General features: G+C 36.3%; 1 protein-coding gene and 2 long non-coding RNA genes across 8 annotated transcripts; 2 read left to right on the forward strand and 1 right to left on the reverse strand.

Moving 5' to 3' along the window:
- The first annotated feature begins 1,304 nt into the window (after positions 1-1,304).
- On the forward strand, positions 1,305-2,955 carry LOC113067427 (uncharacterized). The gene is made up of 2 exons (XR_003279342.1): positions 1,305-1,402; positions 1,869-2,955. It is a non-coding gene; the product is annotated as an uncharacterized LOC113067427 (long non-coding RNA).
- A 2,170-nt stretch (positions 2,956-5,125) lies between these two features.
- LOC113066204 (zinc finger protein OZF-like) lies at positions 5,126-15,873 on the forward strand. 4 transcript variants are annotated; one of them, XM_026238012.1, is made up of 3 exons: positions 5,126-5,185; positions 7,495-8,003; positions 14,296-15,873. In XM_026238012.1, the coding sequence occupies exons 2-3, from the start codon at positions 7,517-7,519 to the stop codon at positions 15,342-15,344; spliced, it is 1,536 nt and encodes a 511-aa protein (XP_026093797.1). In that variant the 5' UTR covers positions 5,126-5,185; positions 7,495-7,516; the 3' UTR covers positions 15,345-15,873. The 4 variants fall into 4 exon arrangements, with proteins under 4 accessions (XP_026093797.1, XP_026093789.1, XP_026093768.1 ...); XM_026238004.1 differs by having other exon boundaries at positions 5,152-5,326; XM_026237983.1 differs by having other exon boundaries at positions 5,153-5,300.
- A 3,967-nt stretch (positions 15,874-19,840) lies between these two features.
- On the reverse strand, positions 19,841-22,044 carry LOC113067514 (uncharacterized). 3 transcript variants are annotated; one of them, XR_003279399.1, is made up of 4 exons: positions 21,734-22,044; positions 21,518-21,655; positions 21,015-21,405; positions 19,841-20,874 (listed from the first exon to the last, which is right to left on the reverse strand). It is a non-coding gene; the product is annotated as an uncharacterized LOC113067514 (long non-coding RNA). The 3 variants fall into 3 exon arrangements; XR_003279400.1 differs by having other exon boundaries at positions 19,841-20,338; positions 20,677-20,874; positions 21,518-22,044; XR_003279398.1 differs by having other exon boundaries at positions 21,518-22,044.
- Between the last annotated feature and the right edge of the window lie 2,708 nt (positions 22,045-24,752).

A 24,752-nucleotide genomic window follows, 5' to 3' on the forward strand; every position in this document is an offset into this window, starting at 1 on the left:
CATTGAGAGCGTGCTGACCAGCTGCATCACTGTCTGGTATGGGAACTGTAGTGCATCCGACCGCAAGACCCACCAGCAAACAGTGAACACAGATGCAAACAATGCTCCAGAATAGCCAACAGTATCGTGAAGGACCTCGCCCCATCCCTCCCACAGTCTCTTCCAGCTGTTGCCATCAGGAAGACGGCGCCACAGCACTCAGGGTCCACTCTGCAAGACTGCTCAAAATCTTTTTCCCCTAGGCTGCGAAAGCACTCAATTTCAATCACCTAACCCCCCACCAAAACCTCATCCACAACCCTAGCTCCTGAAACAAGGACCCTTTCCTAGAATACATTTTGTTCTACTGTATATCCACACATGTAGTGGAATGACAATAAAGCTCAACTTGACTTGATCTTGACTTGAACTGACGCAAATATGAGAAACGCAAGTTACAGTTAATGAGGGCAAGTCATGGCACATGAAAGATAACATCAGCAGCAAATAATGAAAGAATTAGTAATGCTCAAATGGACTCCAGTCTCAGGTATCATGCAATTACCAACAGTAGTGGTGCAACGGATCGTAAAACTCATGGCTCGGATCATATTATGGTTTTTGAGTTAATTTTTTCCGATAAGCAAAAAAAAAAATATATATATATATGCGCAAATATATATATCTGGCTGGACTAGGACGTGTGTCTGTATGGTCCTAATTGACAGTGAGGAGGAGAGTTTGAGTTGCCAAAGACTCTACAAGGATCACAGCTGGAGAACTGCAAAGATTATTAGAGTTTTGGGGTCAGAAAGCCTAAAAAAAATTCAACAGCCCCTACATCAGCACATGTTGTTTTGGGAGGGTTTCAAGAAAAGTCCTCTTTACTCATTCCAAAACAAACTCCAGCATATTCAGTTATCAGACACGACTGAAATTATCATACAGGAAAAGTTTCTATGGTCAGATGAAACTTAATAGTGATATGTTCATGGTTAAATATACTGCTGGATCTTTAATGTTGTGGGCCTGTTTTTCTGCCGGAGGTACATAACTGTGTGTTTTACGCACATTTGTTATGGTAATTGGGTGTTGATGGTTATGTTTCAATAAAGCAGGTTTTTAGCTCCAACCCTGATCAACCTCACCTACCTGTGATCTACATGAACTCTTGAATGACATGATACTACTCAAAGGATGACTCTCATGAAATAAGTTAAAGTGCAAATTGTGCAATTTGTCAGGTTACAACAGATCAGTGAAAAATACGTCATCTGCTGTGGGCGTAGGGCTTGTTTTTTAGCAGATACTCTAAGCTCTGTTACCTATATAAAGTTGCTTTTTGTGGATTACTGCACACACTGACTGCCAGTCACCTGTTGAACCAATAAATATACAACAGTTATTTTCTCTTGTCTCTGCAGTAAGTATTTATTTAATATTCTTGATTATAGAGGTAGTGAAATTTAATTCTGTATGTAAAAGCAGCATAATGGACTGTTTCTTTATATTTTCTCTTTACTTTTACATTTACACCATGAAGATACCGTCACAGATTAACTAAAATGACAAAATTGCTTCTATACTTGATGCGTAGTTGGTTGGGTTTGTCAATTATAATGGAGCCTGTATTTAAAAATGTATATTGCCAGAAATTTGATCTGTTGTTAAGACAATATAACAAGTGATATACTCTTCTCTGAAGCAATCACAGGGCAGAATTCCCAAGCAATAATTTATATAGACAAATATCTTTTATGCACAGAGTGCAATTACTGCCACAGAATGACAAAAAAAAGTGCCAAGATTGAAAAGATTTAAATGAAAACAACCTTTCAGTGTTTTGCATATCTGTAAATATTACGTTGTTTCTTTCTTTAAAAATTCAGACCTTCCCAGCTCCAATTTAAAACATGGGGAACGAGGCTTCAAGCTCAAATACCCACGTGGCCAACGCAACCGGGAAGCATCTTCGGATTTTCTATGGAGTGGATACAATGAGGCTGGAAGAAATGGTGACAAATGTGGGAGCAGGGATAGAAGGTAAAGCATCAAAAACTGATCCATCAGTATCAGGGCACATTTCCACCGATGTGAAGATGGTTTTTAAACCAGACACCCGGATCCGTTACATTCACCTGCCGCAGAACGAGACATGTAACTTTGCCGGGGAAGGCACCATCTATGCCACTGTCCTTTTGGAAGATGAAAACGACGACAAAATCTGCAGTGGTGTCATCTGCCAAAATTTCCATGTCCCCAGTGACAGGTCTTTTATCGTTACTGCCAATCATACCATCAAATTGCAGAAGTATGGTGCAAGCCTTTGGATTGATGAAGAGGGCCATGACCATCGATATTAACTACCACAACAACCACACATAACAACCACAAACATCCTCTTTATCCTCCTCCATTATCATGTTGTGTTCTAATTTTGATTAGCAGATAAGATTTGACAAGGTTAATTGGAATATTAACAGTTTAGATCAGTGGTTCCCAGCTTTTTTGACTCCAAGACACATAAAAGCAGAGCCCATACGTAGCTCTTATGGAACGAGAAACCAAGCTTCATGGCAAAAGTACTAGTTCATTATTTGGAGTCGGTATCAAATTAGAAGCATCCATGAATTTGGAATACAAGTACCAAGAGATTGTCTGTTAAACACATCAACAAATTCTAATGTTCCATAGCTTAACAAAACTAGCAATCTGAAATAAACTTCACATTTTGCGAGGGAAATGTTTTATATTGTTATGTGTACCCATTAATGGAGAGTGCATGCATACACAATGTTATTCTGCTAATAAATTACTGTAGGCCTATCAACTTTGTAACAGCTTTGTAATAACAATTTGAATGGGAACTTTTACATTAGATCTAAATAAAGAGTCTAGTAAAACTATTTTGGGTGGCGGTGCTGCAAAACTCATGAATATTATTTTATGCACAATAAAAATTCTTTTAAAACCCCTTTTTTGATAAACAGTCATTTTTAAAGACTGATTAAGGGACTCAGATATTTCACATAATATGGTAATTAAATCTCTACATCTACCATTATCAGTCTTGGAATTGTGTTAGTCAGGAGATGAACACATACAGCAGATAAAAATCTTAATTAAGAACATGACTGATTTGGTCTAGTGGTTAATGTTTTGCGTCTGGACTGCAGAGGTTCTGGTTTCTAATTCAACCAAATATTCAAGTTTATTTTTATAACTTTATAACTTTTCATCCTAATAAACCAAGATTGTGTCTGCACATCAGTGGGTGGGTGTTATACTTTAAAAATAGAATGCAATAAAAGATGCAGGGAGACAAGAGTAGCAGAAACTACCTCACAACAACTATCTCCCACCACACAACCTGATTCAAGAACCGAGGAGCTGATGATACTGCGCATGTGTGATTCAGTGTGATGCAGACCTGACACACAGAGCGTCTGAAACGAACTGATTCTGTGCTAATGTTTTGAGCGCGGGTAAACCGAAGGCTTGAATCAACGGCAATCATCACCAATGACACCATTACGTGGAGCGCAAAAGAACCAGTGAACCGTTTTCTTCAATCGGTTTATTGAATCGAACTGTCCGAAAGAAAGACTGGTGATCCGAAAACCGATGCAACCGGTTCTTGACCCGTGAACGAGTCATTATCTGGCTCGGCTCGGTGTTCATCTTCAGTTCTCTCTTCACAGCAGTTCAGTCAGTTTACTGTTTGAGTAAACAGGGAGCTCTTCATTCTGACCAAACTTCAAGTCTCTAGGCCTTAAGGTTTGGTCTGCACGATCAGTTTTAGGGGAGAAAAATTATGATAAAATCATTTAATTTCAGTGTGTGTCTGTCTGTCTGTCCGTCTATTCTCCATTGTGGGTGTGATTAACTGTCAGCCATACATCCATGTTGGCCTAGACCACACCAGAAGCCTAAAATGCTGCGCGTTATCATTATTTTATCATTATTTGGGATTTTCCTTAGTTGTCAGTTATAATCATCAAAATTAAAAGAAATAAACATTTGAAATATATCAGTATGTGTGTAATGAATCAATATAATATACAAGTTTCACTTTTTGAATGGAATTAGTGAAATAAATCAACTTTTTGATGATATTCTAATTATATGAACAGCACCTGTAGTAGTTTGTGGTTTTGAACGCAGCCACTGGTTTTATAAATGGCTCACTGAATCATTGACTCATTTCGTTTAAAACGTGAATTCATTCAGTAAAGAAACAGCTGTGTGTTGATCAGTAGGGCTTAATTTTTATTAGATAATTATTGACATTGTCCAAAATATAATTATTTGCAGCTTTACCTTACATTAATTTTTTAGTAAAAGTTTGTCATCAAGTTATAGTCAGTACTCTCTTTAAATGCCTGCACATGAAACTTTATCTTTTAAAACATTACATCTGACAGAAAAAAAATTGGGCAACAACATCCATCTACAGTAAACTTCATAACCCTAAATTGATGAAAGCGTAAAGCAAACTTGCTGCCTCAGATGTAGATATTTTGGTAAAATGTTAATATTATAATGATACAGGTGGGAAAACACACCAGTGCCCCTGACAAGAATGATTTTAGTTTACTTTGTTTCAAGTGTTATGTGGTTCTTGGTGTTATTGCTGGTCTGGTTTGCTTTTTATCGTTGGTTTAAAATACATTTCTATATTATCATTACCGATATTATTACTATTTGTTGCAAATTCTTATGTGGTCACATAGCCAGCCATTAGTGGAGTCAGATGCACTGAATTGCTGTCTCAACTACCTATGAAGCTCCCGATTGGGGCAAAGTTCATGGGATTTTGTCCACAAAATGATAAAAGCACACATTATTTTATTATTTGTTACTCCGTTTTAACATGTATTTCTGTGGAGACCAGAATATGAGAGCACCCAAACAGAAGTTAGAATCCATCATGCTGCCACTTATCGATTAATCAGAGAAAAAAGTGGGAGAAACAGAGTAGAAATAAGATTTATTTTCAGTTAATGTATTAAATAGTAAAATATTTTTGCTATCTTTTGCTAGCTCTGCAAGTTATCATTTATAACTCATCACGTACCGTATTCTATTTATTTTCTGATATAAAATTGTATGACTTCAGGTAAAAAAAAAAAAACTTTTATTTTGGTGACGATCTGACGTCACAAGGCTGCGCCGCGCTCCGCGTCTGTGATTCGGCTGAAGAATGGTGAGCGCTTCTAATAGTCCTTCAATCGACCAAACTTACTTGTTTGTAATGCTTTATCTAGCGATATTAATGAATGCTGTTCTACGCGCGTAAAGCACACGAGTAACAGAAGAAGGTGCGTCTCTTTTCGCTCCCTATATAGTGAGTCAGTTTATCTTAAACATGAGTTAATTCACAGGAGTGATTGGGAAACAAAGCTTTGTGAAACCCTGAGTCAACTGGATCTGCTGCTTTCATGAAAACATTAGTTTTTAAAAGTGGATTCTATTACATTTAACTTACAAATAAATGAATATTACAGTAGTCGCAATACAACTGTGAACCTTGCATATAACTTGTGTCATTTAATTTTGAATGCTAGGGTTTGTTTTATTTCAGGCAGTATACGTTTAGTACACAGAATAAGATGCATGATTATTCAGTAACGGGTTTATTTCCTATTTGGGTTTATGCCTATGTTTTAAGATTAACTGTTTTTTCCTCCCCAGGGCACTGTTCCATGCCAGTGTTTCATAGCTGTAAAAAGATTAGATTTAAAAAACCATATCAACGCTACCAAACTATTCTTGAAATGATTTTAAACCTGTATTTAACCAGAAAAATGATAATTTAATCAATATCAGATTGATCTTAAAGCGAGAAAAAAGGTGCTTAAGTCTGATTTTTGTGGTGGCTGTGGTTTAAAATGAAATGAATATAATCTTAATTTAAGTGATGAAGGCTTTTGAAAGTCTGCCAATAATCAGTGTTTATGCTGTTAGCTTAACCCTTCCTGTTGCTTTAAATGATTCAAAATGATTAACAGTTGAAAATATTTCAAATTTTAGAAAAGTAATAAAAAATGGTCAAGATTCATATATTCACTTAACGTTTCCACTCCCTTATGTATATAGTTATCTTCACCTTATGCTGTTGGATTTATAATTATACATTAGAAAATCAGTTTTATTAAATTTTTTGAAAAATACTTTTTGTCCAAGTTTCAGCACTGTTTTGTACGACAGCGTTTTAGTGTCATGTTAAAAAAAAAAAAAAACTAAGATTATGAGATGAAAGTTGTAATATTTCTCTAGATTATATAATCTCACTAGATTATTATTCAAATTAATGGCAAAATGAACGTTTGGAAATGTAAACTGATCTTTTTTACTGACATACTACAGCTAAATATATAAATAAGTGGTTTAAAACCCTTTTTTGGTTTGAAAATACGAATGTGCCTAACACTATACTTTACAAACGACATTGTTGCTACTTTATAAAGAATGACCATCCTGTAATTCACAGAACTGATTAAAGACAGTGACAGACAGCACTCATCTTAACTAAATATCAGAGTGAGTGACAGTAGAAATATTATGTGTGGTTTTGTATTAAATATTGACCCAGATCATGAAATACATTTATGAGCCTTAGAGTAAGGGAAGCACAACTTGAGAAATGAGAGCATCCAAGGAGCGTGTGAAAGATATGGATTTATTTTTTAATATTTTTATTGTTCCTCAGTGTTATCCTTTTTAGTTACTTTATTTTTATAGAAGCACCGGTACCGTTTTATAAAAGTATCGAAATGGCACCAGTATCGTGTAAAACCCAATCGATACTCAACTCTACTGTCCCTGCGAGCATGACACATGGAATGATTTTTGCTAATATCTACTATTTAAATCCTTGAAACGTTTTGACTTTATTCTCAAAATATTTCAACTTTAATCTCATAATCTTACAAAGGTTTTTTTCAACGTGGCACTAGAACGCTGTCGTAGTATGTAGTTTAGTTTTATGCAAAATGTGAGTTGAGTTGTTCTCGCTTTGATGCATTAACTGTCTATAACAGTAATGTCAGAGTCATTTATGTAGCTACTTAAAGGGTTAGTTCACCCAAAAATCATAATTATGTTATTAATAGCTCACCCTCATGTCATTCCAAACCAGTAAGACCTCCATTTATCTTCTGAACACAGTTTAAGATATTTTTGATTTAGTCCGAGAGCTCTCAGTACCTCCATTAAAACTTATCGGTCTTTGTTATTTAGCGTACCAGAAAACATGTCAGCAGCGACGTGAACGGTCTCACAACAGACTCGGATGAGAAGACAATTTTATTCTGAATTTATTTCTTTGAATGCATTTGTGAGAGGCAAAGCTAATTTTTAGGGTGGCAGTTGCCCTCCCTGTGCCACCTTTGTGGACACGCCAGTGCAACCGGTGTGCTGACTACTGAACTCTGGAGCTGATTGAGATTTGAGACACCCAGACATTTAGTTTGCATTCATTTTTTTCCTGTTAATTATTCTTACCTTAAACAGACTCAACTGAGGTCCATGTGACATGATTAAAAAGATGGCGTTTATTAAAGTGGAGAGTGAAGACATGAAGATTGAAGACACATTCAGAGTCAAACAAGAAGATACTGAGGAACAAACAAAGATGGAGTTTATTAAAGAAGAGAGTGAAGAAACATCCAGACTCAAACATGAAGATACTAATGAACAAACGAAGATGGAGTTTATTAAAGAAGAGAGTGAAGAAACATCCAGACTCAAACATGAAGATACTGAAAAGCAAACAAAGATGGAGTTTATTAAAGAGGAGAGTGAAGACATGAAGAGTGAAGAAACATCCAGACTTAAACATGAAGATACTGAGGAACAAACAAAGATGGAGTTTATTAAAGAGGAGAGTGAAGATATTAACATTGAAGAAACATTCAGATTCAAACATGAAGATACAGAGAAAACAAATATGGAGTTTATTAAAGAGGAGAATGAAGAAACATTCAGAGTCAAACATGAAGAAGATACTGGGGATCAAACAGGTTAGTTTTTATTCTCAAAGCTGAACTCATTCATTTAAATCTTATTAAAATGTAAAAAAAAGTTAGTGTATATAAGTAGTTAAAACAAAATGTTTCTTTAAATTTAATAATGATATAATTAATATTATCTCTACAAATATATATAATGTATAATTATTATTTTAAAGTATATAGTAAAGTATTCAGCTTCAAGGTTTCTCTGAATATCAGCACATGTACAGCCGGCTAATGAGAGCTTTGTAAACGGCGTTGTATAAAAGGTGCTTTATTGTGTAGAGACTGATAATGGGTTTTGCTCTGGCCGATGGTGATATTTAGAAATCAGGGCAGTTGATATATGATGCTCATTAAAGAGAGTTTGTGCAAGTTATTGTTGCAGGGTATAATATTGTAATAGTAGCAGTAGTAGACTAATTCATACTAGTAATACATAGCTCAAAACGTAAGGACCTTTTCAAAACAGTTCTGAAGCTTTTTTTTGTTTGCCGACAGACACAGACACATAAGCTCAGAAGTTTAATTTGAATTGCACGTTTCTTCTTTTACGTCTAATGTTTTCAACCACTTGTAAATTATGAGAAAATTCCCATTCTAGACAGTGACACGGGGCAGTGCTGTCGCCTGTCAATGACGTCAGTTACCCTTTGTTACCGCCTTTACTGACGTAGAAACCACATGACAACAGTGTAGTGGACATGTGGAAATAGCTTTGCGATCGACTTCAACTAGAAAGAGATGCCGATCTCGCTTGTGTTTTACTCGACAGGTCAGTTATTTTGATTTGTTTCTTTACAGAAAACATATGCTATTATAACAATCAACAAGATTAGTTTTATGGGGCATACACGCCAAACGCAGGGTGTCGCGTCTGATCTATCGTCTGATTGTGTCTTTGCATTGACTTTGTATGTAATCTACTTGCGCAAATTGTTGAACTCGCGTTAAATCCATGATTTATCTTTACGTCTGATTGATGGCCGTCAGCGGTTGGGTAGAAGACAACAAATCCCATCATTCCACACTCCTTATGGCGCGGTCACACTGCACTTTTTGTTCCATTTTCTTTCATTCATACACGTGCAAATGCTTCAGACCAGAAACGCTAGCTCATGCGAAAAATTTCACTTTTTTGCTGCGTTCCAAAGTTCAAGTTTGGAGAACTCTGACCTGCGAATTCGCATCACGTGAAGATGTGTGACCAGTAGAAGATTAATACGTCACTGCTTGACCTCTCTGTATATATATATACTCTGTATGTATATATAACTTTAGCTGTAGCGCAGCGTCCTATTTTTATATAATAAATATTTAAAAGATTAAAAAAATTAAATATTAAAAAGAAGCTGCATGGTTCGCAGTGTCAGTGGAAACTGATAATTGAGGAGAAACCATTTTATCTTGCTCCCGCCTTTATTTGCAGTGGCGTCCGAAATAATTTTGCACGTTTAAAGTCTAGTGTGACTGCCCCTTTAGCGTCAAACCACACGATTGTTATTGTTTTGATAGTGCGCCCTCTTGTGGCAGGTCCTACAATCTGTACCTTTAAGAACATAACTTTTCTGCATAAATTCTATAAGAGTTAATCAAAATTACACTTTTGAAGTGGTCTGTATTGCTTGCCCTTGTTAGCTGAAATTTTGTGTGAACAAGCCGTGGCTACAGAGGGAGAGATATTCTCCGGTATGGCACCTGCCTATAAATCCCCCAATGCCAATTAATAAAAAGAAAGGGAAAAAATAGGCCTGATAAATTGGTAAGCCACTATTATTGTGTATGAACTGATTGGTACTGCACAACTGGTGTTTCACAAAGATATGATGAAAGTGAGTATATTTGATGAGTGACGAAAGTTATAAAAAAATTAATTTGTGGTAAATCTGTACATACAGTATAGACCTTCTAGACCATGCATACAAACTATTTTTCATGAAGTGAGAAAATCAAACAATGATTTTAAACTCCACTTTCATGTCGATATACACATTTAGATTAAATTTTCCACTTGCATTAAAGGACATAAACACTGAAATCACCAAAAAAAAAATTGATGCACTGATTGCAATTTTCTTTACCAATTCCGATTTGTTTGTTTTTTGTTTTGTTTTTTTTTTTGTTAGCGTGCTCTGTCAAAACGTTTTATTTTTTTATCAGATTCACTTTTTTTTTTTGAGCTATAATTGACAGCATATACAAAAAAAAACTACTTCAATGCAAAGTTTTATTTTCATAAAACTATGGAGCTATGAAACAATTTGATTCAGGTAAGAAATACTACAGAAATTAATAAAATTTTCACATTTTACATTTATATCAAATTTATTATTTGTAGTTTTCATTGTGTTAAATGCAAATGAATGCTTACCACTAAACTTAAAAAAAAGTCAATCAAGAGCAAAAAGTGATTTTTGTCTTTTGTTCTTTTGATTAACATGACAGATATCATTAGAAATATTGGACTTTGGTCCCTTTAATAGTTTATTCACCGACCCATAATAGTGCCGAAGTTATGATGTCACTTTGTAGGCCAACCCGGAAGTTAGCGGTGCATGGGTTTCCTCGATCGTAAAGCCTATGCATTTTCCCCATAGACTTTTGGAAAATTGCAAAAAATAAGATCTGTGTTCAACAAAGAGTTATGACCCTTAACACGTTTTGTATATCAAGATAATCTTTATAAGTTAATCCTAAAGCCTAAATAAAGCCGTCAGATATAAAATACTAATGGTAGGCTATAAACGGACTACAGCACACCATGGTCGCGGATCAACGTCATTACCAAGCTTCCTCAAACTTTATTTAAAAAAAACGCTCGCTCATTATGATCTGCGCTGTGTAGGAACACTTATACACTTTTTCATGAGAAATATTTCCCATTCGTTTTTTCCAAATGTTAGAAACTAATTTAGTTTATGCATGCCTCTCTGAGATTTTTTATTTTGAGATTTTTGAGAAAGACGTAGTCCCTTTTAACAACTTGTTAGCATCTGTGACATCTTAACTTTGGCACTCTATACAGGTACACAAGACACGTTCTCTTGCTATTTTTTTTGTATGTATTTGAATCAGTTTTGTATTTGTGGCTCACAAGCTGTTGGAGACTGTGCTCTACACTAAAATAGATATGTGATGGTGTAAGTGCAAAACCTGTGGGTATGACTAAAATAATGTGCAATACATTAACTATTTAACCAAGTGGTTCTCCATTCCAGTCCTCGTGCTCTCCTGCTCTGCACTTTTTGTACGTTTCTATTATCCCTTCAGACGTACTGAATCAGGTGTGTTAACAAAGTGTCATAAAAAATTTTCAGAGCAAGTGGGTACGAGGACTGGAATTGAGAAAAGCTGATTTAACCTGAGCGAAAAAGGTGTGTGTGTGTGTTTGTGTGTGTGAGAGAGAGAGAAAAGGGGTCATCAAAGAGAAGAGAGTGAGAATGCACAGCTTATGTGAAAATTGGCAGAACATTGCCAGGTCGCCTTATGTGTGAACGCAAACGTCCCGGGATTGATCCTGGGTCGGGGACCTAGTAACATTCAGTCCCGTGAATGAGCGCTGTGTGATCAAAAGCCAGAACTAATGCCGTAAAGGGTGTGTCGTAGTGATGATTCACGTTATCGCGCAACTTTTTTACCTGGTATTTTGAAGGCAGATCAACGTTCGCAATGAAAAAAATATGTGCAAACTGCACTCAAGCAAAGATCAGTTAGTTCCTCACTTTATGTGCTGAAGTTGAGATCCTTTGCTAGCTGAAGTTAAAGTCAAGTTTATTTGTGTAGTGCTTTTTTCCATACAAATCATTGCAAATCAACTTTACAGAAAATTACGTTTCTACAATATTTAGTAGTAGCTTATCAGTGGTGACCCAGTTTATGTACAAATGACAGGAATTTTCTGAAAAATTAACACAAGATGTAGTCAACCAGATGATGAACAATTTTAACAGCAATTATTATGTGACTGCATAGTAAGTAGCATTATTTGTTAGTTCTATTTGTTGATTCAGGGTTAGCATCATCTGAGGGTCAGCATCATCTCATCTCAGGTGTTCTGGATCCAGACTGGTGTTTGTGTAAATCCTAGTTACCACGGGATGTAAATCCCATGGCAAAACATAGAAACAAAATAGAGACATCAGTAGCATAGCTGCTGATCCAAAAAAGTAAAATTAATTTGTATAACCCAAGCTAAAGAATAAGAATGCGCATTTGATCAGATGCAACTACACTAACAATTTAAGAGATGAATTTTTTGAATGTTTAGTGAAAGAGATGCGTTTTTAATTTAAATTTAAACAGAGAGAGTGTGACTGAACCCCGAACATTATCAGGAAGGCTATTTCAGAGTTTGGGAGCCAAATGTGAAAAAGCTCTACCTCCTTTAATGGACTTTGCTATCCTAGGAACGACCAAAAGTCCAGCGTTTTGTGACCTTCGGGTGCGTGATGGGTTGTAGCGTGGTAGAAGGCTAGTTAGGTACGCAGGAGCTAAACCATTTAGGACCATATAGGTAAGTAATGATAATTTGTAACTGATACGGAACTTAATAGGTAGCCAGTGCAGAGACTGTAAAATTGGGGTAATATGATCATACTTTTTTGACCTGGTAAAGACTCTAAGGTAAGGACGCTGCATTTTGGACTACCTGTAGCTTGTTTACTGAAGATGCTAGACAACCCCCTAGAAGTGCGTTACAATAGTCCAGTCTAGAGGTCATGAATGCATGAACTAGCTTTTCTGCATCAGAAATGGGTAACATATTTCGTACCTTGGCAATGTTAGGTGAAAGTTAACGTGCCTAGTGTTTTTGACTAGTAAATTACATCACATCCTGATGTCAGATACCTTTACGGGTTGTGTGTGAACGCACGCAAATTCCGGGTAATTACTGGCCGTGTGAAAGTGCAAAATCTAGCAACACGGGAACCAATTGCTGGGACACATTACTGGGATCACAGTGGGATCACAGGGGCTAAGCCCTTCTTCTGTATATGCTATGAATTTGAATTGCTTAAATTCATTTGGAAAAATAGTGTGCTTTCTCACTTGATTTGTTACAAATCATTTATAAAACTTTGGCAACACCAGAGAATGCATCAACCTTTGTCTAAATAGTCCATGTATTGTACATTGATTTCAAAATAAAAGTTTCGGCACATGTCCAAATATTCTAATGTTATGGATTTAAACATTGTTTAATCAGACTGTAAAGTAAAACGTCACCAGGCCATTGGTGCCCTCTGCAGGTGTTTGTTTTAATACATAATAAACTTAAGTTGGTCATGTTCATATAACGTATAGGTATATTACATTTATATTTCAACAGTGTTGTTCAATACAATAATTATTGCCTCGTCGTTAGTTTATAAATACTTAGAAATAAGTGAAAACAAGGCTTTAATATGTGTTACTAAAAATATTAGATAACTCAATTATCAAAATAATCAGTAGATTACTTCATTACCAAAATAATCATTAGTTAAATATTTCTAAATACATCTGCAAAAAAAATCTAATATTGTCACGTTCTACTGAACCAAGTATCTATATTTGGTCTCATCTGCTTAATGTATTGTCATACCGATAAGCAGTGATACAGCTTATGATTTTTCAAACACATGATACCGCTTTCATTCTTCAGGTCAACCGTATATATTCATGAAAAAGAAAATCATTTTGAATAAAGAAAGCAATAACTTTGCCATGGTATCCTTTCAAATGTTAAAGCTGCCCTGCCTTGCCCTGCACTGTGATGATGACATATAGCCTATGGTGCTAGCCTATATCTCAGCTCGCCCCTCAACATACACGCGTTTAAAGTTTAAGTGTTGGCAGCCCAGTTATATTGATGGCATTGTATTTTGATTAGTAAAAGTATATAGGCTATATAAAAATTTAATACAAATATCGGTTTTAAATTACTCCTGCTTCTAAACAAATTAAGTAGTTATTTTTATTTGGTAATAAATGGGCCAATGTATAATTGCTATAAACATGAATCCTCTCTAAGATGGATTCTTACATTTTAGACCTAGACTTTACTTAAATTATGACTGAGATGCTTGATAACTAACTTTAAAGTGCAGCTTTGAGCCAAGAATTGTTTTGATCTTAAGTCAATTCTTAGCAGTGTTCTTGTGAGTAAATTCTCAAAGGCTTGATTTTACATAACTAAAAATGTCATATTGAATCTTCAAATTTATTTCATTGATTGACTGCAATAGTCTAAATATTTTGATGTCGGTTGCTTTATGCCGTTAAACTGGTGTTGACTTGTATTTTTCTTATTTCACCTCAGACCTGATTGCGCTGAAAGAGGAGAATCAAGAACTGAATGAAACGAAAGACAAAGATCAAAATGAGAAACATCATGATTTCAAAACTGAAGAGGAACTGATTAGTTGCTCACAGACTGAAAATACTACCTCACCAAAAGAAGCTCAAAATACACAAACTACAAACCTTAATTCTCAAATGAGGGAGAAAACGTCCACCTCCCAACATTGTGGGAAGAGTTTCTCGCATAAAGTAAATCTTAAAACTCGTGTAAGATTTCAAACTGGAGTGAATTCTTTTGTATGTGATCAGTGTGGAAAGAGTTTCAAACATAGTGCAAATCTTAATAACCACATGAGAATTCATTCTGGAGAGAGACTTTTCACCTGTAAACTGTGTGGGAAGAGTTTCACACATAATGGAGGTCTTAACAATCACATGATAAGTCACACTGAAAAGAAGCCATTAATATGCTCTCAGTGTGGAAAGTGTTTTTCACGGAAACAAAACCTTGTTCTCCACATGATCATTCACACTGGAGAAAAGCCTTTCACCTGCAAAATGTGTGGGAAGACTTTCACATATAAAGGAAACCTAAAGACTCACATAAGAAGTCACACTGGAGAGAATCCATTCACATGTGATCAGTGTGGAAAGAGTTTCAGACATAGTGTAAACCTTAATAACCACAAGAAGAGTCACTCAAGAGAGAAGAGTTTTAAATGCCATCAGTGTGAACGGAGTTTCACAGACACAAATCACCTTAAGAATCACGTTAAAATTCACATCGGAGAAAAGCCTTTCATGTGCCATCACTGTGGAAAGAGTTGCTCGAGAGAAGATGGCCTGAAGATTCACATGAGAATTCACACTGGAGAGAAACCGTACAGCTGCCCTCAGTGTGGAATGAGTTTCAGGGTTAAAGAATACCTTCAGGTTCACAAGAGGATTCACACTGGAGAGAAGCCTTACAAGTGTCCTCAGTGTGAGAAGAGATTCGCATTTCAAAGCAGCATGAAACGTCATTTGCGAACTCATTCTGGGAAGAAATTGCCACTTTCTTCAGTGTGACTAGGTTTAGAAAAAGGAGTTACTAGTATTCTATCATCATCTGCTCATTCATTTTGGTAGACATTCAGTTGAAATCAGTGTAAAAAAAATGTTGCCATGTGAAGTCATGCAAATGTGAAATTTGTTTTATCAAAAGTTTGGAGTAAGATTACAAATAATTGCAGCTATACCCCTCGGCCACACCCATTAGCACCAATATCTGTTTGTATTTGGTATACTATTTATATGCATTTTCAAGAGACTGTGCTCAGTTTACTCAAAAACAACAAAAACGTTTCTCGAATCGCACAGTGTATGCCTGGCCTAACTCCAGACAGCTATGAAATCAACAGAGCACTTCCCTCCAAAAGCACGCACCTTGTCCATTATTTGTATATAGCAGAACAAATTATCCCTTACTTTAGTGAGAGAAATAAAATGTGTGGTGTGTGAGTATGTCTCATGAATGCATGAGAGCCCTGCCTTGAGTGTGAAAAGAATAAACAAGGCTATGTTCACGCTGTAGCTGAATGTGGTCTACATCTGATTGTCATTTTCTTGCATCCTTCATCTGTTTATGCTTTACCATAAGGCTCAAAACTTTTACCTTGCTGGAAAAAGCAACAATGTAACTGAAAGATTACAAGCATTGACATAAAATTTACAAAAATGACTTGTTCCCATTGAATATAGGTGTGTTGTAGCTTGTTATTTACGAAGCCAGAGCTTTCTCTATCCAATCTTTTTTCCCTCTCTTTCGTCTCAAGAAATGCCTGCATCCACACGAAAACACAAAACCAACACAAAACAATGTAGTATACATGGCAGACCAGTATGTGGCATTGTAATTCTGCCACAGAGATGCACTTAAAACACATCTGGTGTGGGGGATACAAACAAACATGGAACAATATATTTATTAATCTGTGTTAATATGTTAATAAAAAGACATCCGTTGAGATAAATGTAGTGGCGTCTGACTAGAGTTGAGGTTTGGGTTGATGACATTGTTTCAGAAAATATACGGTTTTGCTATCCAATGATTTATCCACTCTGGGACCTGGTTTTATAAAAATATCATCTTCACTTTTCCAAATTGCTATATACATGACTCCATGTGGATGGGGCCTTAGTCAATTTCAATTGAAATTTTGTAATATCTGGATAAGTTTCCTGATTTCTCTGACAAATCACTCATTGATGTGGGGGTATAAGTGGTTATGTAAGCAGTAAACGGGAGTCATCACCTTGTCTTCAGCTTTGCACAAAACACAGATTCTCATCACTTGACATCACTTACAAAATATTTGGGCAGGCACATCTGACGAGGTCACAGTTGATGTTGTTGGCTCTGTGGTTCCTATAATAAGTTAAGAAATGATCTGTTCTCTAAAAAGTTTTTGGGTTAGAGGAGTCTTGTTTTGACAGCTCAGACTGAAGAAAAGATCTGTTCACAACAATGTAAAAGAAATGGAAGAACAATGTCTTGTACCATTTCTTCATTTTGTGAAGCACGTTGTAATGTCCAATAAGTTCGTCCGAGATGTCAACACCACCCATGGATTTATTATACTCCAGCACTTCAGCTGGAATATGGACCTTTTCCACTTTACCAAAAGGAACTTCCCATGACTGAGCCAACGAATGTCCCCTCTTGGTCTTTCTGCTGAGGTCATTAGCTTTGGTTCTTGGAAAGCCCTGTCTGTTAGGGTGTATGGTGCCACCAGGGTGAGCTTGAGCAGAAAATCAGTGAAGAGGGTTGGGCTGGTATAAAAGCTATCCATAAACACCTGATAGCCCTGTCCAAGTTAAAGTGAAATCCAAAAGCTGCATTACAGATTCATAACTGAGGCCTTCACCTGCTTCTGTGGAGGCCTTTCCTTCCACATGTATATTTACAAACTGAATCTGCAAGGACAAACAATGTATAACCCCATTTGGTGGGTTTGTCCTTCATATAGCCTATTAAGTCCAATTCTAGCCTTTGAAGCAACCATACACTCGTCCACTGCCAGCTGCATATTTCGTGAATATAAGTCTTTCAAGTCTGCAGAGAAAGATTTTATTTTAAACAGTCTTATCATAGTATGGGGTTCCCTTTTTCTTGCATTCTCTTCATCTTCTTTTAGTTTAGAAATTCCAAGAAATACCTTGAAAATGTGATCTGGGGTTTCCCACTAACATTATCTCTTAGCACGCTACAAAATCTGTAAAGGTATATCTTAACTACAGATGCACCTTTTCTAGGTGTGCTTCCTGAACGATACCTTAGGAGGCATAGTTCAATAATTCCCATAACATGTGAATACAGCTTAATTTATGCTTTACGTGTGATGTTACCAGGTGCCGTCTATTGTGGTGTTCCTGAATTGGTTGATACTAATGGATAAAAAAATGTGCTTACTCCATTCATGGTCCTTTTCAGTGTGATATCTGAGAAAGATGTCTTCTTTATGAAGTAAATGTTGAGTTTAAATAAAGACACAGAACTCTTTCCTGATAGAATGTAACAAACTTGAGTAAAACCTGTACTTTCGTTTAACAACATAAATCATGTCAGGGAAGAAAAACAAGAAAGAAATCAACCTGGTCTCATAAAAATATGCATCTCTGGGTACTTAACTGCAGATCCATTTTATGTACCTTACTGCACGTTTTGCACAGTTTCAAAGAGAAATGTCCACTGAGTGGCGCTAAAACATCCGTTTTTTATTACGTTGATATATGTACAAATTGCTGTGGTTTTATTACGTTGCTTCAAGGTAAGTATTGTGGCGGTTCAGAATTCTAATATACGAGGAATGTCGCTAAAAGTTTGTACTCTTGTTTTGAAAATATGCCCTACACCAGGGATAGGCAACTCCGGTCCTGGAGGGCCACTGTCCTACAGAGTTTAGCTCCAACCCTAATTAAACACACCTGAACAAGGCAATCAGTGATTTCGGGATTACTAGATAGATACAGGCAGGTGATTCTTTATGAGGGCTGAAGCTAAACTATGCAGGATAGTTGCCTATCCCTGCCCTACACCAAAATCAACCCTAAACCTACCCGATAGTGTTAACAAATGCAAAATTGATATAAAAACACATTTGTTGATGCAACCATTTGAACTTCCTTATATGGAGTTTGAACTGTTTTGTTGTACTGTAGTTCGAACTGTAGTTCTTTTATGGGATTCGAACTGGAGCTCCTCACCTACGTCTCCGTACTCAGAGAGCTACCAAACAAGCACCATCTATGAAAACCCATAGATATTAAGGTGGATATGTGTGATGATTACATTAAAAAGCTTTGGTTTTCAAATCTCTCAGCATATTAATATTGTTTAGAAGTCATAACATGTTATTCCTCAAGTAATTTTTCTAAAATTATGCTTTATAAATCATAACTAAATTTATGTGTGAAGGAATAAAAGGTGTCAAGAGTTTTACTGCCTCTAGTGTTCATTTCCTTTGGATACTGCAGTGATATGTAGTAGGGATGTCAACGATTAATCAGCGATCGATCAGTTGTTGATAAATATTTTAATAAATAAACCTTTTTGATGGTCGATTAAGCATGATCACCATTAACGTGCATAGTTTGAGAGGTAGGGGGCTAGCTGGTTTACCAACTGCCAAAAGGACACGACACGAGATTTGTTTGGGATCATTTTATTTCAAATTGTGAAAATGTTAATTGCAAACATTGTGCCTGTGTTTTAAAATATAATACGTCAACGAGCACCATGATATATCATTTGAAAAAAGTGTTTCCGGGACTGATCCTGTCTGATCCTAAACACTGCTGACAAGCTGGTCAAAAAGTTAAACGATACCGTAGCTTCATGGGACATCACGGGAAAAATAGTAGCATGTGTTCACGACAACGCAAAAAAATATTGTGGAACTTGGTCAGTCCAAAGCTGTCTTTTACAGAGTTAAATGCCATCTACCAGCAAATCAGATATTAGAATGTTGTTGTTTCTGCAAAAATGAATTGATCTGCTGAAAATGCATCTTAGTAGAAAGAGCTATCCGATGTTTTTTTTTTTTTTTTTTTTTAAATGTTGTGGAATAGCGCTAAATTATTGTTGATGCAGTCAAAACTCTCCAGCTGCTTTGCACCAGAATCTTTTACTTTACTTTTGGCTACCAGAAACTAAAGAAAGACAAATTCATCTAAATAAATGTTTTTTCTTTTTATATATATATATATATATATATATATATATATATATATATATATATATATATATATATATATATATATATATATATATATATCTATTTAAGAAATACAAATGTATTCCAACTGAGCATCAATGCTCAGTGTACATACTGTACACATACAGTAGGATTGCAGAACTTTTAATTTAAAGGCCTGAAAACACCACGAGGGTAAAGATGAATCTTTAACCATTGATACTCCCAACAATTTAGATTTTAGAAAAAAACAAAAAAACAAAGTCAGAGTCTTTTCAAAAAGGCCACCTTGAGACTCCAAATGAATACCTGGTAACCAAATGAATCAAAACTAAACTCTTGTTTTTCACTTATCTTCAGTCACTTATCACTCTTATCACTCTGATTTAAGGAATAAATTATGGGTAGGGCTAGGTTTAGGGATTGGGTTAGGTCTGTATTTTTGGACAGTTAACTGCAGCGCCCATATTGAATATATTATGTACATCAATTCAGATCTGCTCTGCCCACAAAACCACACAAGAAAAAAAATCAGAACATTTGAACATTATAGCTAAATAGTCTTTATTTAGAACAGTTCTAATGACAAAAACAGTGAAACTAAAACAGATTTGATCAGTGATAACTTTAGAACTACTTAACAAACAAAACATGCAAAATATCTTTATTTTACAAGTTTTTCATTCAAATAAATCTAAAACAGTTAACTGCTAATTATGATAATTATCCAGTTACTGAAGAACTAAAGCAGCGTTTACAAAGTATAGGAACACACTCAAGGCAGTCACTGAGAAGGTTTGTCCTCTAACCAACAGGAAAACAAAGCCACTGAAAGACAAGAAAGAGGAAAGTGTGGAAGCAGAACAAAGAACATTTGAATAAAGTAGGCAAGATTTATTTTAATTTCCTATTTCTATGTGTTTCAAGACTAGGAAATCTTTTTTTCCTAATGTGTGCATTACATGTTAGTTGCATTATAACACAAAAGCTCCCTATAACAGAAAGAATCATAAAAACATACTGGTCATGTATCCCTCGCTGTTACAGTCTCAAACCAGAAATGGCTTACTTGAACAACTATTAGATTTGAACTCTTTGAACAATGTTAGATAAACTAAAAACAGTTTATGCATGATTAAAACAAAAAAACGATTAATATTTCCCACCCTGCTCATGCCGGAAATTGTAACAGTCCCATTTTGGCAGAAGACACAATGGCACCTCACAGGTTTCACACACAACTGGTGTCTTCTGATGGCAAAGCTTGCACTTTCTCCATCCAGCAGTGCTGTCCTCTGTGACATGCTTTGGATTGTGGCAGTCAACTTTTGAAGCCTGAGGAGCAGCTGTGCCTCATTCCAAGCCTGCAAGTTCCAGAACAAGTGTTTCCCTGAATGCTTTCTGGGTCAGGGGTCTTTCCTTATTTGCTCCGGCCAGATGCTGAGGCAAAATGAAGGCATAGACAACAGCAATATCTACAAAGTAGTAAAAGAAGGTCCGTTACCATTTCCGTGTCTTGTGGAGCACTTTGTAGTATCCAATGAGGGCATCGGACAGGTCCACTCCCCCCATGAACCTGTTGGTAACCAGCACAGCACCTGGAATAGACACATTTGAGACACTTTAGTAGACAAACTTGGGACCACTGCCCATCATTGTCCTTCACCCGCCTTTGCTCTGTGGAATGTAGAACACATCAGTACTTCCCAGATGTCTTTCCTTTCCACCAACAGCAGCTCATCCTCTCTGAGCCATTGAATGGACCCTCATTGTATGGACCCTCATTGTATGGACCCTCATGTTGATGGTTGTCTTTGGGAAACTGATCCTGTTTGGACGAATGGTGCCACATGCCCAAATCCTCTTAGAGAAGGAGGTCTCTGAGAAGCATGGGACTGGGGTAAAAGTTGTCAACGTACAGTTAGTAAACAGTGCCCAACATCTTTACGTCTATGAGTGACATGACAGGCTCACAGCTCAGCCCATTTTGAGATGGAATGGACTTACCTTCATACACGAAGAACGCACAGTTGTAACCACTTAGTGAGTCTGCCAAGACAAAAAGCTTGTAGCCCCATTTAGTGGGTTTGTTCTTCATGTATTGTTTGAGTCCAGACCTCGCCTTTGATGCCACCATCCTCTCATCTATGGAGATGTTGTGATTTGGATGAAAAAATGTTCTGCAGGCATCCCTCATGTTGTCATAGAGAGGCTTGATCTTACCCAAGCGGTCGTAGGCTGCTCTTCCCTTCTCTTCATCATTCTGAGAAACTCCCTACAGGACATGATCTTAGCAGGAAGGGGAACACTATAGATTTTAAGACCTCCTCCAATAATCAGTCACAGCGGAGACCTTCACAAGACTCATGTACACAAGTGCCAGGTAAGACTTCAAGTCTTCTATAGAGATGTTATGCCATGGCATGTCTCCTCCCTGCTGATTTTTTTATCCATTGGCATTTTATAAGGAAATTCCACTCCATCTAACTTCACACAGAGCCATACTCGAAAAAAACTTTCTGAAACTTGTTACAAACCGGAAGTTGTGACAAAAATTAAGTTGTACGTTTGAAGGAGTATTTTTGTTCCCAAAATACTCCTTCAAACGTACAACTTCATTTTTGAAACTTTGTCCATGTTTAGCATGGGAATCCAACTCTTTAACAGTGTAAAAAAACTCAGTATGCATGAAATAGCATTTCAACCCCCCTTTAAGACTTGCGCCTTCTCCTTTTGCTACATTCTGCTGATGCCTTAGGTTGTGAATTTGATGATTGCGAAGTTGATGATCCTGAAGAAGCCTCTTTGTGGAGAAAGAATAGTTTCAACTTGGTGGGCTTAAAATGGTAATGATGAAGGCAGCAAACATCACTTGCCTCTAACAAATACATTTTTTTTAGTTCTCACATGGACACATGTCCTCTAAATTTGAGTCATGTACCAACAAAGCTTCTTTAAATATCCACTTATCCCAGCTTCTAATTACCTGAGCCACACAATAGACCTAATTTAATTAAGCTGTTAGCAACCCTACCAAGTTATGGAGTAAAAGTACATTAACAAAAGTACAAGAACATTGGCGCTACTATGTATCCAACATGGATGCTAATGTGAGACCATCACACAGTGATTTAATTAAAACCTACTATTAACATCCAATAATGTTTACATAATACTATTTTTAGTAAATAATGAATAAGATTTTCTTTGAATCTGGTGTGCTAATTCAGGTTAATGTGGCACAAAATAATTAACATGGAAAAAATAATCACCAGCAAAAGATGACATGACCAGGACCGGCTCCACACTGGGATCAGCCAGGAGGTCCTCCATTGATGAGAAAAAGACCCAACTGTTGACCACTCCCAGTCTTCTTCTTACTGTCCACTATTGTTTTGTATCTATTAAGAGATCCCAGACATAGGAAATGTCTTCAAGTGGCCATACTCCCAAAATAATGCAAATGGCAGTATCAAAACAAACCTGTGTTTTAACTGCCTGAACTTATTGTCACATGCCTCTGCTCCAAAGTCATATCCATTTGCCTGCATTTGTGCAGCTACCTTTATCCACACTTCTACTTTCTTTAATACAGGAGATTGAAAATCTTCAGCCATTTGCTTTGCCAGAGAAATTACAAGCAATGTTGCATTGTGCGTCCATGGCTTTGAATCTAAAGCACACATTTAAATAGATAAGTCACAGACAATATATCATTGGAAAAGTTGTGCAAGTAATGAACTTTATGTACATTTTGGCATGTGTTGGTGGTCTGACACTGATGCCCACTTTGGAGAACAGGAAGGTGATGGTCCAGCAACAGACATATTAAGTGTTGCAGGAGCCATCTTCTGTGGTGCAGTGGGAATGTGTAGGCCCAGTGGAAGTTGATTAGACCCATTTGATGCACTAGCCTGTCCCAAAGGGATTGCTGAAGCTGAAATGGAAGCACACATCTTACCTAATTCAAACTAAAACACATCTATTTAGCCTCACATACTGACTTTATTTGTAGTTCATATGGTTTTAATACCCTGTATTTTATTTCTCATTTTTAGGAAAAGCCCTTAATTACCATTGTTTATTTCTATACCAAATGTCATACACTTGCAATGAAGCTAAAAATATAAACAACTACATCATTATGTTGATATCCTATATTTTTACAATAAAACTTACGAGAAACATGTCTTCTAATATCCTCAGTTGTTGCGTATACTGAGCTGCAACGAACACATTTGTACAATATTTTCCTTGAAGCCATTTTGCGAGTTCACTTTATATACATGTCACTGCTGATTGGACTGCAGTTCTGACACACCCACCAAACAAGAGAAAATGCATCTCAAACCCCGTTGCACACTGGTGCACGCCGTTTCCAGGAAACATGACGTTCAACCCGGAAACCATAGCAAAACATTGCGCACCGTTTTGAACTTGAAAATGCCCCAGGATTTACACAAGCTCCAGTCTGGATCAAGAACACCTGAGAAGAGATGATGCTGACCCTAAAATAACATACAAAACCGCTATTATTTTTATTGCAACATGTAATAATTGCTTTTACTAGTGTTCATAATCTGTGTGATTACATTTTTAATTGATTTTTCTGTACATTAACTGACAGTCACCACTGATAAGCTACTACTAAATATATTGTAGAAACCTCATTTTTCTATAAAGCTGCTTTGCAACTATTTGTATCATGAAAACCGCAATACAAATAAATTTGAATTGAAAATTGTACTGATTTACAAGGTCTGGCATGGGCTTGGCCCACCACTGTTAACATAATTTGTAAAACATAGGTTAGTTTGTGGTGTTGATAGTAGGTCTGCCATTAAAGGTGCTTGCGAGCTGTTGTGTAGGTGACTATCTTTTGGACAGTAAGTATTGGTTGTAATAGGGAGAAAATATATAAAGAGATTACTGCATTCAGTAAGACAATGTTCTATTTAACATTTTAAAATCTCACCTTAAAAAAGTATTATAATTAATTAGTTGTGTAAACATTACACTTAAGATAATGTAGATAATTTGTTTGAAATATATACACCACATGCATAATTATTAAGCATGTTCATATTCCAATTAAGTATTTTTTCCAAGCACATTTTACCAATTCCAAACCACATTAATCTTTACTATTAAGTGGTTAACTTTTGCTTTCTAATGGTCATGTCTTAAAGAGCCAGTAAGATGAAAATTCTAAGCTTTCTATCACTGTTTATAAGTCCTGTAC

This window comes from Carassius auratus, chromosome 4 (genome assembly GCF_003368295.1).
Source record: "Carassius auratus strain Wakin chromosome 4, ASM336829v1, whole genome shotgun sequence".
NCBI classification, from domain to species: domain Eukaryota; kingdom Metazoa; phylum Chordata; class Actinopteri; order Cypriniformes; family Cyprinidae; genus Carassius; species Carassius auratus.